Here is a 13,700-nt window from a genome sequence, read left to right as displayed (position 1 = left end):
TTTACATTAGGAACCATGCTAGCAAGTAAAAGGGCCATCTTATGAAATGTAGAGCTGGCTATCCACCTCGAATTGGTGAGGAAGGCTATTGCCCACCTCTCTCCGTCTCTCCGTCTCTCCCTTTCTCTCTCTCTCTCTCTCTCTCACACACACACATTATTTCTCAGTACAGAAATTACAAAGCCAGGCCAATACATTCTGCATGGGAATTCAATAGCACTGCTAAATATTTTGCTCTTTGTGAGTGATGCAGAAGGGTGTATTTTAAGAAAATAATAGCATTTCATACACACACACACATTGATTCAGACCTCTTAACTTCCTGATCTCCAAGTGCAGGTTCTCCTCTCACTCTCTCTTTTCCTCTTGTATGGTGATTGTCAATACAATCGGAAGCCAGATTTCTGGCTTTATAGCAAACCAGAGAAAAGAGGAGGAATTTGCATAAAAGGGAAGGAAGCAACTCCTATTATATTTCTGGTCTTTAAATCTTAAGTTTGGAGTATGACATCTCATCAGATCCAAGAAGAACTGAACTCCATCTCCACAGCAAAGACCTGGGTTCTTCTCTGCAGTTACCCTTTTAAGGCATAAATGGGGAACCTGTAACTCTCATGGTCACTGGCCATGCTGACTGGGGCTGATGGAAATCAGAGCCCAACAACATCTGGAAGTCCACAGGTTCCCCACCTTTTATTTAAGGTTTTTTAAAAAAAGAGCAGAGTCAAGGTGTACCATATTCCTACCTTACAGGAATCATAGTCTTTGCGGATGTAGTACAAGTGGATCAGCCAGTTCCTATTCTCCAGACTGCGCAGTTCTGGCACTGTACAAAAAGGTAGCAGAACAAACAATCAGATATCCAACAGATTATACCTCGTTAGGCCCAGCCCTATGCTTCACCCAGAGAGAAGCTCCACCTTGGACCAGACCTGCTAAAAAATGAAATGGACTGCCTTCAAGTCGATTCCGATTTATGGGCAACCCTATGAATAGGGTTTTCATGGTAAGCGGTATTCAGAGGGGGTTTACCATTGCCTCTCTCTGACGCTAAGAGGCAGTGACTGGCCCAAGGTCACCCAGTGAGCTTCATGGTTGTGTGGGGATTCAAACCCTGGTCTCCCAGGTCGTAGTCCAACACCTTAACCACTACACCACACTGGCTCTCTAACCAGACCTGCTACATGGCTCCAATGCAGCAGAAAGCAACAGGAGTTAGCAGCAGCGGCACCGGGGGAAATGTGCTAAGGTCTGTTACTCTTGTAGACCCATGAAAGCTGGAGACAAAAATAAAGAAAGGCTGGTCATTATTTATTTACTAAATATTTATATCCTACCTGTCCATCTCTTTCCCAAGGTGTCCAAGGCATCTGACAATCACATAGTATTAAAATTAAAGTAAGGTCAGCAGATGAGATCACCTTTCCATAAGCCACAAAACAACAAAGAAAAAAACCTTGACAGGTCAAAGGCCTGCTGGAACAACACAAAATTCACTTGGGGCTGGGAAAGAACATCATGGAGCTTCCAGGACAGGGAATTTCGTAACCTGGATGCTGCCACAAGGTAGCAACTGCACTTCTTCATGGTATGTCATAGAGCAAGAACTCTCCAGTTGATCTGAGTGGATGAGCAACATCATGTGGGAGGAAACAGTCCTTTCGATATCCAGGTCCTAAGCTATTCAGAGCTTTAAGAGGTAATAACAACCAGTACTTTGAATTGGGCCCAGATCTTGCTCTTCTTGTGATCATCCCTGGGGCACCTGGTTGGCTATTGCAAGTTGGCCATTTGGACTGAGCCAGCATGGCAAATCTTCTCCTCTTATTGCATAGTTATTGCAGAGAGATCAATGTTAAGAAGTACTGAGTCACAATGCAATCAATAGTAAGCAGCTCCCAGCAGTAAATTCTGGCATGGGCATTGCTTTTCCTGGTACTATTTATGCTGGATTTAAAGTTTTAAGAACAAGCCGCTATTCACATCAGATGGACACAATTTGCAGTTCATCAAATTCATTTCTGCAACTGAAATTATGGTAACACAAAGGTAACCATAGCAACTGAGAGGAAAATCTAATGTCTGTAAGCCAATATCATAAGAGAGAAGCCTCGTAGAAAACAAAGACAAAGGACTGCTGAAGCAACAGTAGAGGCCATGGTGAAGTTGGGATGGAGTGGGTCTTTGAAAGGGGGCAGCTCAAAATGCAAGTCAGGTAAGGCCCCTTTTGAGCTTGCCCCAGCTCAAATTTGGGCTTGTATCCTGCCTCCACCATCTCCACAGTCACCTGTTAGCCCCTCTCTCCAAGGTAAGGAGGTTTTGGGTTGGGGGAAGGGGGGCGTTATATGGAACGCTGAATCACTTTTTTTGGTATTCCACCAGAACCCTAAAAAAGCGACCTTTTTGACACCTTTCATCAAAAATAGCTCAATTAATTTTTTTTAGTCAGACAGGAGAGGCAAGCCCTCTGTGAAGCACTGCAGCCACGCTACAGAACACAGGATCTTCACTGTCAACGATGTATGTGGGCAGATATTTTCAATAATTTCAGCACTGGGAGGTGGTGACCAGTAGGAGCCATGTGCAGTTACCATGATATAACTTATCCAAAAGGGAGAGTCAGTGCCCACACATCATCTTTCTGGGCCCAAGTTTGTTAATAACTCCTTCCTTCACCCATGATCCCTCACCAGTTTTAAAATACTAGACGATAGACTGGCATCCTTTAGCTTCTTCTGGTCCTTTCTTTAAGCTCTACACATTCCTGGCCACCTGACTTGAATTTATAGCCAGGCATGGTGGCATGCGCACATATTAATTGTATATGAGTGCACTGCACTGTCTAAGGCAGCCTTTCCCAACCAGTGTGCCTCCAGATGTTGTTGGACCACAACTCCGATCAGCCTCAGCCAGCATTGCCAATGGCTGAGGCTGATGGGAGTTGTGGTCCAACAACATCTGGAGGCACACTGGTTGGAAAGGCTGGTCTAAGGCCTTTTAGACATTGCTCCCTATCCTTGAGATTCAGCACGTGATCTTCTCTGCAAGCTGGAAACTATGGGTGGTGTTCAATGCTGGTCCTACTAAGGCTAACTAAGGCTCATTAATTTAGGTGGTTATGCTCTGGATAGATTTAGTTGAATACAATCCTACAGGCCTCACTCATTTGCTCATCTGTTCAAGGGCCTATAAATCACATCAGCAGAGTTGGCTCCTGCTGTCCCAGAGATCTCACTGTTAATATTATGGTGCTTGTTCTGTCCTCCTCCTGCTACATCCTGTTAGCTTCTTCTGTCTGTGCACAAGAAATGCCTGCAGGAACTCTAGGACTTGTCATGACTGAGACAGCATGTTGCACAGGCAGGTATACTTCTCTCTGTCTGACAAATTACAGGTCCTAGACTTTCCTGTACACTCTTGTATGTGCTCTCTTCCAGGATCCATACCATCAGCTCATTGTTAAAACATTGCTTTTTCTGTTATAACACTGTTTCTGGCTGGCTCCAGTAACTCTCACAAGATCTGGACACCTACGTATAGCTACAGCGAAATAAGTCTACATAATCAGCCGTAAGCTTGCGATAGAGCCTCTTGCTATGCAATAAGGGGGGAGACTCCAGAATTAAAGCGGTAAAAGCAGGACAAACCCAAATTAAAACCACATTATATGCCTACAATGTTATGATTTTAATAGCTCACCCTAGGCTGTCTTTACCATCAATATTAAGTACAATTGAGTCTGCTGGTAAAATCTCAGGCTATCAAGTAAAAAAGCAAAAGACAGATGGACAATAAATCAGGGTGAAATTGAGAAGCAATATGTTATGCATCAATTTGGCATTCACATTCTTAACAGAACAGTCAAATATTTAGGAGTTAAACTCCTGGATGATGTAAGAAAATTGGTAAGACTAATTATGACACTATAAATCAAGTAGTCAAAAACTTTGACATCTTAATAGATGGAGAATGCTACACTATCTTGGCTAGTAAGAATAAATACTATTCGAATGACTGTAATACCAAATTTCTTTTTCTACTTGCTGTTCTACCACTGTTTTCAGATTTCAGGGAAGTGAAAAGCTGGAAGAAAGAGCATGACAGATTTATTTGGCAGGATAAATGCTCTAGAATAGACATACACACAATGCAAGCCTCAAAAAAACGAGGTAGATTAGTGGTCCCCAACCTGTGGCTGTATTATGAGGCAGCTCAACTCTCCTGGTTGCATCTCTGGCTATTTCCATGTGAGAATAAAGCCCTATTTGATATTGAACAGCAAGATGTGGCTATACCTTTGGATTCTTTGTTATGGTGCAATTAAGAGAAAAAGAGTTCCTTGTCCATTCAGTCTTTAGTATTACAACTATTAATGAAGTCCTGGGATAGATAGAGAATGATACTAAGTCCCAGTATATCACACTGGACTTCAGTAATAAGACATAAAAATTTCTTACAAAGTAATCACTTTATGAAATTCTGTATTTGGGAGGAAAATGGAGTATCAAGGTATGGAGATCTTATAAAACAAGATAGGATTTTAACAAGGCAGGAAATTGCATTAAAAGCAGCAGGATAGTCACCTCCTTGGTTGCACTATCTTCAAATTCAGAATTTTGTATTGAAAGATTTGAATGTATTGTGTTCTGTCATAGCCTTAAGACAGTGGACAACATGGGAGAAAGTTATGGGGAAAAGATCATGATTATTATCAGAAAATTATAAATTACTAATGGATATAAAAACAACAGAAGTTATCTCTAGGAGATGGGAAAGAGATATCAGGTGGGATAGCCTTGGAGAGTTTATAGGGGGCTGATAAATAAGAGATCTTTGTACTTATCAATTCATGAAATCTAGTATAAACTCATATTAAGACGCTATTTAACTCCAGAGAGGCTAAATAAAATGTATTGTTAACCACTTTCAGTGCTGGAAGTGCCAAACATTACATGCCAACCTTATACATATATAATGGTAGTGCCCGGTGGTCACACATTTTTGGAACCAGATAGCTCAAAATATATCTAGCAGGGCTGTGGAGTTGGAGTTGTGGAGTCGGAAGCAATTTTGGGTGGAGTCGGTAGAAATGTACCGACTCCGGCTTCAAAATAAATTTGGATTGATAAATTTTTTTAAATATAAATTCAAAATGTCAAAGAAGCTTCCCATGAAGTCAGCAGTATTTGACCATTTCACCATAACTCAAAATGGAAAACATTTTGTGTGTCAGTGTATGACACAGGACCCAGATGAAGACAAATGCTGTGATGCCAAGATCAGCGCATATTCAGGCAGCGATAAAAATGCTCCTATGAGAGCTTCCAATTTAAAAAGATATTTACAGCGCTTTCCAGGGCTGTGGAGTTGGAAGCAATTTTGGGTGGAGTCGGAGTCAGAGTAGGAGTTGGACAGTAGAAAAACAGAGGAGTCGGAGGTTTGGCGTACTGACTCCACAGCCCTGATATCTAGTATAATTGATTGCCCATTGAGATCTACCTTGATGCTGATTATTTTCCAGATTATTACAGATTATTCAAGAGGAAATTCCACCAAGATTAAGATCATTGATATCAATCATGAATGTAGCTGCTAAAATTTTATGTTAATGAATAGTTAAGGAAATGTCTTCAGCTTGCAGTAATGGATAAATTGACAGATTGCATTCAGAGAGAAGGAAGATCAAGCAACACTGGCTTATGGAGAGATGGGAATCCTTTATTCAATATTGGAACAATAGTCATGGGAGTGTTAGATTGGAAAGGTTCTGTTTCAAATACTGTTATTTTAAGACACAGCTTGGGATAATATAAAACAATCCTGTTGTAAATGTATGTTGTTGTGTATTTATTTATTTATTTATTTGATTGTACTTATATACCGCCCCATAGCTGAACCTCTCTGGGCAGTTTTATTTGGTTTAAATATAATAAAATAAAAATAAAAAGCATGATAAAAAAATGTAGCCTTATTCCCCTTCCCCCTTATCACAACAGGCTTGCAGCTCAGCTGCCTCCAGGGGTGTAGTTGTCCAGGATCTTTGGGGGTCTTAGACTCCTTGCTTTTTTGGGAGCAGGGTCCCTATGTCTCCAGCATTCTACAAGTCAATCAGCATGAAAAGGGAGTGTGTTAGCCACTGAGAAGAGTCTTCTTTCACGCTTCCTTGTCCTTTCCTGCTGATTGGAGCCAATCAGAGTGAAAGGAGGTGAGTCAGCCACTAAGATTATTCTTTTCAGTAGCTAACACTCTCTTCTTTCATGCTTATATGCTCCTAGGGACATCTGTAGTTGTGGGAGAAAGGATTAACAAGGACCTCATTCTTAACCAGCAGCAAAAAAAATGGGGAGGGGTATGGCTGTGACTATCATGAAGGGACCCTGCACTTCTGAATGTGCCACTGCACTACTGGCTGCCTCCCACTGGGCTTCAGTAAAGCATATATATCTGTTTCTCTGTCTTCCCCCTTCCTTCCAATTCTTGGGCCTTGGGGGGGGGGAAATCCAACAAATGCATGGGTTGGATCATGTCAGGAATTGTTCCAAGCATGAAGTATTAACACCACCAATCAAAAATGCCAATCTTTAATAATGGCAAGTCTGAGTAGTTCGCTTTCCCATTTCTGCTACTGAGGAACGCAATTCCAGATGAAGGGTTTGGGTTTTGTGGGAGGTTATTTTTTATTTTTGCTTTGCTTCATTTACCGCCAAGCTGTGGGGAATAAATCTGTGAGTGTTTCCAATTTTTGCAGCTTTCGAATTATCCAGGCCAGTGGGATTTATAATTCCTCTTTAACAGAAGCAGGTGAAACAGTGGTGACAAGGGCCTAAAGAAACAACAGAAGAGCAAAGAGTCAGGATTCTGGAACAAAATGAAAGGTTGCACTAGCATGAATCTGTCTTGCATCCGGTTGGCTGCCACCATTTTCCTTGGCAAGGATCACAGAGTAAGCATGAACCCTGAGAGACCTTTGACATTGCTCTATGCAGGCCAGTGGTTCAGAATCCCTTCGTCGCAAGGTAAGATGGCTTTTACAAGAAATTCTGTTTTTGGCTAGAATCCAGAGATTTGATCATAGCCCCAACAGGGTAAGTGAAGGGTTTGTTTATAGATGTTATATTAAAGATGGGGAAAGTATCTATATTGCCCAATATCTACATATATCCATTATCCCAAGAGCCAAGGATAACTACAAATAAAACAAACTAACACATAAAAGTTGCAGGCCTATCTCCTTGCATGCATGCACACACACACCAGAAAGCTTTGAAATCTCTCTACTCCCAAAGCTACAGCTATTGTCTCATTGCTTAATGCTTCTTTTCCCTTTGCTCACTTTTGCAAACAGCCACTGGAACCAACTTTAAATCAAACAATAAACCTGTATGGCTCACAGTTATTTACAGTCAACTGGGTTTAATAAAACCCATCATATACAATTCTGATGCTTGCAACAAAGCTATAATTCATCTCACTATCCTATATTAATAGTCCCCATACACACAGAAAGAAAAAATTGGATTGAAACTGAAAAACTAAGAACAGCAAGACAGCCATTCCTGACTCTACATCTCCCCCTAGTGGAAAATGTGCTAAATGACAATACTTTTCCTCCCTTCTAGATTCGTAAAAACACAAATACAAGAAAATGGGAAACAATAATTTAAAATTATATTTAGTTTGCTTGGTGGTGATACTAACAATGCCATTTGCAAGTTAATTGAGACTAAGGATGGCCAAATCTGTCAGTCTTGTTTGTCAGTTTCTCATTTTTCCAATCTTAAATTTAGTTCTCCACATTTCTGCAGCTATTTGAGATTTTTTTTAAGCCATTGTGAAAATTCATCAGCATTTTAGTGTTAATTTTTCCTAATGCACATTTTTGTATGTAATTTAGCCTCGTATACACATTTTTGCAACCATTTTGGTATATTGTTTCCACAAATATGTTCATTTTTATGCACACTTTTTCCTGATATGTGCATTTTTGTACACATTACTTGGAGAGTGGCATCACAAAATTCACAGAAGTTTAAATTGTGTGGAGAACTGCAAATTTGCAGAAGTAGAATTCCAAATGAGCTCTGTTCCAATATGTGCATTGGTTTGAGAAGAGCAAATTAGGCAACTTCTCATTAAAATGGGAACAAAATCAAATTCCTCGCCCATACCTGAATGAGACTGAAGAAGTTCCACGTCCTCACTGGTTCCCAGCCTTCACTCACTCATCCCTAGGAATGAGCCAGGGTACTGCAGACAATATTAGGTTATTGTCTTTATAGCTATGTGTTGTGGAAACTGGGCTGCAGAGTACAGTTTACAGACATGTAACAGATTTAGAGGTATCCCGTTTCTTTCAGGGACCCACGCAACGAGCTCTGTAAAAAACAAACTAGGCAAAACACTTAGGCACTTCCTCTCAAAGGGGATTATGAAAACCAGAGGTTGTATTCAACTAAGTCCCACTCAGAGCAGACCTACAGCAATTAATGAACCTAAGTTCCTCTTAGTGGGAGGAAGAGTGGGATAGGAATCTAATAAAGTTAGTCATGTCTATTAACTTTAGTGGGTCTACTCTGAGTAGCACTAACACTGAATGTCACCCCATGGATCCTGTTAAAAAAAACCACCTGGATCTGGGAGGGCCTAGTTCTCATCTCACTGGATTTTCTGCTCCCTCCCCTCTATTTCTCTGGAAAGATTTTGGGGGGGGATGCTTAGCTCCTCTCTCCCAGCTGACATTTCATGGGGTCCAACTAACAGTATTTAAAACGCTGGGACCCTGGAAGAGTGAGAGAGGAGGGACTAGGCCCTCTACTAAGATTGGCCCAGGAGTGTGAACAGCCCAGGAAAAAGACCAAAAAAAAAAAGACTGCTGCATAGTCAAGGCTAACTGAGAAAGAAGAGAGAGAAGTACAGGCCATTTTCAAGGACCAGTAACCAACTTGCTTGTTGTGCTTTGGCAGCCGAGCTTAGTTGTGGAGGAACGAGGATGTTAATGTATAAGGCAGTAATGCACACTGGTGCGCCTAAAGAGGTGGCTAGGTGTGCCTCAAATATTATGAGAGTATATTTTAAAAATGAGAAGAAACCCATTTGTATAGGGTAAGTAATAGTTTTCTATAGTTTAAGTCATTTTTATTCATAGTTTAAAATATATTAATATATTTTTAATTTTGTACACGAAGTGTGCCAGAAAATTTTTATATGTTTTACAGTGCGCCGCGAACCAAAAAAGTTTGAGAGCCACTGGTATAAGGAGAAAGGGAAGGGGGCAAAGAGAATGAGAGAGTGAGAGAGAGAGTTGAGGCTGAGAATGAAGAGGCCAAGCCCGAAACTGAATTTTTTGGTACATCTTCTGTTCTACAATATTCATGAACTCTGGCTTTTCAATACAGCTGGAATACTTTTAAAATTTATTTTTGAAATGTAATATTGAACCATTGAGCTTCCTCACTCTGAAAGATTTCCAGGAGCCCTCTTAGCAGGGACAGACTGCCCCTATTTCCTGGTATCTGTTCCTGGTAAATCAGTACCCTTATTTTGTCTTTGGGAAATGCCTTGTTAAAAATTGGTCAGTGCAAGTTGCTCATTGTCATTTGTCAGGGTTTAGCTCACTCGACAGGGTCTCAAAAACTTGTCTGTGTGGATAATGTATGCATCCAGCACACTTAAATGCACATGTATGGACACTAAGGCACCATGCAGTGGCCAGCCTGCCATTTCACACATACTACAGCTGTTAAGGTATATTTCAAACTGTTGATAACCGATTATAGGACGAGTAGGTTTTTCTAGTCCCTCTGTAGCCAAAGAACAGCCACGCTTTTGTACTTTGAATCCATGGGAGGCTATTACAGACTAAATCAATATAACATTCAGCAGGTGGAACAGAGCCATTGGCAATGCGTAACCATTGATGGGGGTGATGGGCACTGATCCTTAGAATGAGAACAGTGGTATAAGCATGTCCCCATTTTAAGCTGAGAAAGTGGGGTGTATGGCATTGTGAGATCTAGCGCTTCAGCATAACTTTATCAATCACTGCTGATTAGGAACTCACCCTTTCTTGGTTTCAAAGCATTTAGTCTTTTTGAAGAGTGTCTGCTTTAATTTCTCTGCAAACCAATAAACTCTGGGCTTTCAACCGAGCCCACAGCTTCGCGCCCAGGGCATCAGGAACTGCTTTAAAATGGTGTCCACCGATTCAGAACAGGGCAGATAAGCACCTCGTCAGCCTACAAACCTTGTTCTGTTTAGGTTCTACAAACACAAGAGGAGCCCTAGCAGATGAAGCATCTCAGTACAGTACTAGTAACAAAGCATCCAAGCAAACAGTTCAGCAATCAAGCTAAGCACCTGTGTGAGAAAGTACGCACTGCCTATTATTTATTTAATATAGTAATCATCTGCTGAAGCTGAAATTGGAGAGAGGTGGAAGAAACCTAAAGCTTAGAACCAGAACCCCTGGGGGCCATTTTAGTCCTGTAGAAGTCCAGCTTTTTGGGCTCTGCTCTAGCCCTGAAGTCTTGAGTGGATGCATTAAACAGAAACCTAGACTGGCAGAGCAATCTAAACTCCTTTTGCTAAATTGTACGGTGTGTGCAGATTGGGTAGCATCTCTCAACCCAGCCCGGCGGGTCTCAGTCGCCTCCCACTGGCTGCCACCTGAGGAGGGAGCAGAGCGCCCCCTTCCGCCCACAAAACATGTGAATTGGCTGAAGTGGCCCTGGTGGGATCTGTACCACCAGCAGAAAGCCCTGAAACAGGGCTTTCCAAACCAGGAATGAAGTGGGGCCGAGCCAGCCCAGGATGTAAGCTGGCACAGCAATCTGCCTCCCTCCCCCCATTTCCACCATGCACAGCAGCGCTGCAATGTGGCAGTGGCCCCATTGTTCCATAAAGGCCCCGCTGGGCTGCAGGGGAAGTTAGGATTGCTCTTAAATCCAGTTTTGGAAAGGGCTCCAAACAAAACTAACATGCTAAATTGACAGAGGCTACAGTGGAAACCTAGTGAATGGAAAAGTCCTACTTTGGCTCCTGCTGCCCCTGAGATCTCAATCTTCTGGATTAGTATGGTGCTTGCTCCACCCTTCTGTGCCACACCCTGTTGGCTCCTACTACCTGTGCACAGGTGCACTCTAGGCCTTGTTACCACGCAGGCAGGCACACTTCTCTCTGTGTCACAGACTTTCCCACACAAGCACTCTTGTAAGCTCTCTCTCTCTTTCTCTGAGGGTCCAAGCTTAGCAGTTCACCACTCAAAATGTTGCATGTTTTGGTCTAACTCTGAAACTGGTTGGCTTCAGCAAATCTCAACAGATATGGGCACCCTATATAAGTTGCAAGGGAAATGAGCGTGCACACACACTGCCAGGCATGGTCTACAGTTTAGCCTCATTTCACCCACAATGGTAAAGGGCTTACCCCACCACCCTCATGCTTGGGTCCCATCTCCATTTAAAAAGGATCTCAGACAGCAGATGGCAGTGAATACTTCCCCCTAAGTTCTTGGGGGAGCTGTTGGCAGTTGGAGTAGACAAGGAGTGGGGAACATGTGGCCCTCCAAATGATGTTGGACTCCAACTCCCATCAGTCCTATAGCCAGCATGGCCAACAGTCAGGGATGATGGGACGTGTAGTTAAATTCAAATCTGGAGAGCTATCCCTGGAATCAGCAGTACTGGGTGAGATGGACCAATTTATTCTTCCATATAGTTTTCACTGAGGTAAGCAAATCACATATTTCAATGCTTTTCTTTATTCAGATTTGCCAAATAAATTGTATAAATTTGTTAGGTTTTAAGGTGTCATAGGTCTCTTTGTTGTTCATGGATTAAGTAGCATTTCCCTATCAAATGCTGTCATGCAGGAAATCATTCTAAATAGTACCACTACCAAGCAGTCATCTTTGGTCTGAACTAGATGGCGCAGAGTATGTCAGCTCTGCCTTTTCTCTTCTTTCCTTGAGAATGTCTAGTAAAATTAAATGTATGATGATCATGTGACATCATCACATCCCATTTCATTGGCTGCTGCTTGCAAGGGTGGGGAAAACTCTCAGCACAGAATCACCTTTCATGTTTTTCCTTTACGGCAGTGGGAGCTGCTTCCGGAGACAAATGTTTGTTCTTCTTAGGGGATAATCCTGTCCTGGGATGCTTACATTGAAAACCACTATGATTAGATAGATAGATAAGATCGATAGATTAGATAGATAGAGATGTGTGTGTGTGCATGTATGTATATACCCACACACACTCTTAAAGAGAATTATCTAGTATGCACAGCTAAAATGTACCACATCCTATTAGAATCTGACCTCTCCAAATGACTCCTCTTCATTCCTATTCAGCAACTTCATTTATTTTTCCTTTCACAGCAGTAACACAGGAATTAGAGACCATTTTATTCTAATGCATTTTGGGAGCACCCTGAATCTCAGGTTATTTTGCTAACAGTAGGGGAGATGGAGACCCATTTGGAAGTACAAATGTCTTTCACCACAAGAGGGTCACCAGGTTGCAAATAACAGCCAATAGGGCAAGACAGGGAGCTAAGCCAAGGCAAGCAAAATCAAGATGTCAAAAGCATTCTCAAGCTAAGGAAGTGCAGTGGGTTTTTATTTTGGGGTGGGGGGAGCAGGGGGAACACACAACTCTGTTTCTGTAAAGCTACATTATTGAACATTCTGTTTAAACAAAGTGAGCCCTGCCGCGTAGAGTGCTCTTGTTCTGTATATTCCACCCAGTCGTGCTTCTTTCTAGACATTTCATTCTATTCCCTCTCTCACCACCTTCCCCCCCTCCTTCCAACAGTCAGCATCCTGTGGCCAATGAGCATACTCTGCCCTCATTGGTTGTCCTGGAGGAGGTTGTCCTCTTAGTTCCCTCCCCCCCCTTTTGTTTAAAAATCATTGGCAACCTCCACGAGCACACTCTGGTTTTTCAGTAGCCCCATTTTGCCTGCAGAGCCAATATACGTCAGGACCAGAGCTTACCATTAGTGTACTGTGTCATGCCAGTTGATCCCCTTAATTATTTTCCTGGGTCCCTGGTCATAGATAGTTAACTCCTTTGATATTTTTTCATCCCAGAGACCCGGTGATTTTTACAGCCCCAGCTGTATCAGCTTACTGCAAATTGGCACCTCCTTATCAGCAACGAGGGGCCTGGTTCCGTCAAGGCCGTAAAAACTCCTACGGTTTGTTATGGGAAACCAGGAGAGATGGGGCCTGGTACTGTGGGAACATCGTTTCATCATTCCTGTGTTGGAACTGCTAAATTAGTTGATTGCGCCCAGCTGAGGTAAGGATTTTTCTCTATAAGAGAAGGCCTCAGCTCTTGGGCTGTGTTCCACTTGTGGGCACCACCTTGCTTATGGTGATGCTCTGCGGTGGCTCCACTATACTTCCTGACTGACCGTCCCTGAGGGGAAAGATACTAACTCCTGAGAAAGAGCTGAGGCTTGTAAGTACAATTGAGGCAGTTAGTTTTATTATTTTCATTTTTGTGCCAAGAACCTTTATATCTTGTTTGTTATATACCTTGCCCCTTTTGGGTGTTGGTTTTAGGATTTAATTTGCTGCTCCAACTAATTGTATGTACCTTTTTATCTTTTGTACCCTTTACCCTTTTCTTATTTTCCTTTTTTAATAAACTTTACTTATTTTAAAGCAACGTGTGTTTATTCCAGAGAAGGGG

General features: G+C 42.1%; 1 protein-coding gene across 4 annotated transcripts in view; it reads right to left on the bottom strand.

The window, feature by feature from the left end:
• BBS4 (Bardet-Biedl syndrome 4) overlaps positions 1 to 13,700 on the bottom strand; it is an 80,375-nt gene that overhangs the window by 40,333 nt on the left and 26,342 nt on the right. For 2 of the 4 annotated variants that reach the window (XM_061594910.1, XM_061594914.1), the window contains exons 3-4: positions 1,338 to 1,370; positions 747 to 826 (exon numbers count right to left, since the gene is read on the bottom strand). In XM_061594910.1, coding sequence (XP_061450894.1) covers positions 747 to 826; positions 1,338 to 1,370 — 113 coding nt within the window. The remainder of the gene's footprint in view (positions 1 to 746; positions 827 to 1,337; positions 1,371 to 13,700) is intronic. The other 2 variants (XM_061594912.1, XM_061594913.1) reach the window with 2 other exon arrangements.

Source organism: Rhineura floridana, chromosome 14 (genome assembly GCF_030035675.1).
Source record: "Rhineura floridana isolate rRhiFlo1 chromosome 14, rRhiFlo1.hap2, whole genome shotgun sequence".
NCBI classification, from domain to species: domain Eukaryota; kingdom Metazoa; phylum Chordata; class Lepidosauria; order Squamata; family Rhineuridae; genus Rhineura; species Rhineura floridana.
Note: the sequence above shows the minus strand (reverse complement) of the source record. Positions and strands in the feature narration are given on the sequence as shown.